Source organism: Henckelia pumila, unplaced genomic scaffold, assembly GCF_033568475.1.
Source record: "Henckelia pumila isolate YLH828 unplaced genomic scaffold, ASM3356847v2 CTG_466, whole genome shotgun sequence".
Taxonomy (NCBI): Eukaryota; Viridiplantae; Streptophyta; class Magnoliopsida; order Lamiales; family Gesneriaceae; genus Henckelia; species Henckelia pumila.
The window spans coordinates 2,689,419-2,691,413 of NW_027331833.1; the positions used below are offsets into that span (position 1 = coordinate 2,689,419).

Genomic DNA, 1,995 nt, shown 5'->3' on the forward strand with positions numbered 1-1,995 from the left:
TTAGTATATATACATAATAAATATATATCATATCACATTATTATAAGGTCGGTGTCATAAACAGTCTTTTATATAATAACATGAAATTATATATTAATATATATACATAAATATATAAACAATAAAATAAATATAATTACTTGTTGAATTTTTTTTTTCTTCTCTTTGTGTTTTGGAGCGTCGAAAATTATAGAGAATCTTCGAGCGATCGTGCTGATAACGTGTTGTGAAAAAGTACAAATTTATGGTAAAAAGTAAAAACTACAAAACTCAAAATATATCAAACTCTACACTTTATAATATTTTTCTCTCAACTCAATTGTGTTTTTCTACACAAATGGAGAGACCTATTTATAGATCTCATTTGGAGATTAGTTCAAAAATTAAAATATCATCATCTACATCATCACACACTAATTTTCAACATTTTACAACTCAATATTCAATTTTCAATATTTAACATAATAATAATATCTTTTTCAACACAAATGATATATATTGTACCTTTCCACGTCATCTTTTTTTTAAAACCATTTTTCGCAGCATAATTCACTATGTGCTTTAACAGTTTATAGTTTTAACTTTTAATATAATAATTTCTACTTTTGTTTCAATTTAATTGACTTGACTGATAACATTACGAAACATAAAAAAACATACAAATTTACAAACGTGGAAGAAAACGAGGGATTGACTTCTCACATGTCATGATCGAGGATCATATGATGATCTTTAGAAGACTAATTCTGATCCACCAAACTTTTTTTCAATAATTTCATCAAGCTTATGCACCATCTCATCCGTTAAATAATTCTTCCAATCTCCTACCTCGCCTCGACGAAAAAACGCCTTATTTTCCTCACCAGATGATAGTTTCCCATTTTGATTGATTTCAAGACCGCTCAAACTCTCAAAAGTGCACACTTGTGAGATTTGTTCCACCATCCCAATCCCCTCTTCCTCTGCAGAAAATGGGCACTCAAGAAACTCCGCCAAGCGACGTAGATAGAATCCGGGATCCCTTTTCAAATCCTCAAACTTCAAGAAAAAGATCTTGTCTGCATCCTCCTTGCTTTGATTCCAATACTCCAGGACATGGTCCCAAATGGGTCCGAAAAGGCTCACCCCGTTGCGAAACTGGTCGAATACATGCGCAAGAGAATTAGTTCCCATTCCTTGCGACCTTAACCTGTTTGTGAAATGCCAAATCGACACGAGAACGTCCTTCGGATTCCTGCACAAGTACACTATCTTGCATGCACGTGTTTTGTGTATTGATTCTGGCAGGGAATGGTAAGGCATGTGAGTCGCAAACAGGCGTGGCGCCGTGTGGAACGATTCGATATCCGGGGTTTGATTATCAACGTAGAGTTTGATTTCTAGGAAGGGGACAAGATCATGAGGATTCATATGGATCAAAGGGTGGTTTTCTGAATTCGGGGGATGCTTGTTTCGATTCATTAAGCTAAATATGATGGCTTTTAACCATGTAGTGCCTGATTTAGGAGTGGAAACAAGAAAAATATCAGATTCTTGGGCTTGAAAATGTTTTTGACACGAAATCACAGATTGAAGGTATCGGGAAGTGTACCAGAAACCTTGGTATTGGTAAAAATAGGGCGCAACCAGCGCTGGTTCTTTAGGTAGATTTGAGATAAATGAATTGAACTCTTGAGATGTTTTTTGTTCATGTAGTATATATATTGGAAGGGGTGAAGATATATCATTAGACATTTTGCTCTCTGGGTACGTTTGTGCCTGATAACGTGTGTGTGAGTGTATACATAGAAAAGTATTTGATCGACAAGAATATTCGTTACTCTTGGAAGTGAAACAGAAAATTATATCAAATATTATATGTCAATATCCGAGTTATTATTATTTTTTTGAGTTGGCTCAAAAAGAAAGTGATCCGGATCTATTTGTTTACACCACTAAATGAGAACAATAACTCGATTTAACCAAACGAGAAACAAAATTAAACTACGGGAGTAT

General features: G+C 34.2%; 1 protein-coding gene across 1 annotated transcript; it reads right to left on the reverse strand.

The window, feature by feature from the left end:
• Positions 1–353: 353 nt before the first annotated feature.
• On the reverse strand, positions 354–1,641 carry LOC140872661 (cytosolic sulfotransferase 5-like). Its single transcript, XM_073275549.1, has 2 exons — positions 1,599–1,641; positions 354–1,496 (listed from the first exon to the last, which is right to left on the reverse strand). Exon 2 carries the CDS (start codon positions 1,459–1,461, stop codon positions 733–735), a length of 729 nt encoding a protein of 242 aa, XP_073131650.1. The 5' UTR covers positions 1,462–1,496; positions 1,599–1,641; the 3' UTR covers positions 354–732.
• Positions 1,642–1,995: the final 354 nt, after the last annotated feature.

Excerpts from the sequence above, each read along its gene's own strand:
- LOC140872661 (XM_073275549.1), bottom strand. The coding sequence starts at position 1,461 with ATGAATCGAAACAAGCATCCCCCGAATTCAGAAAACCACCCTTTGATC.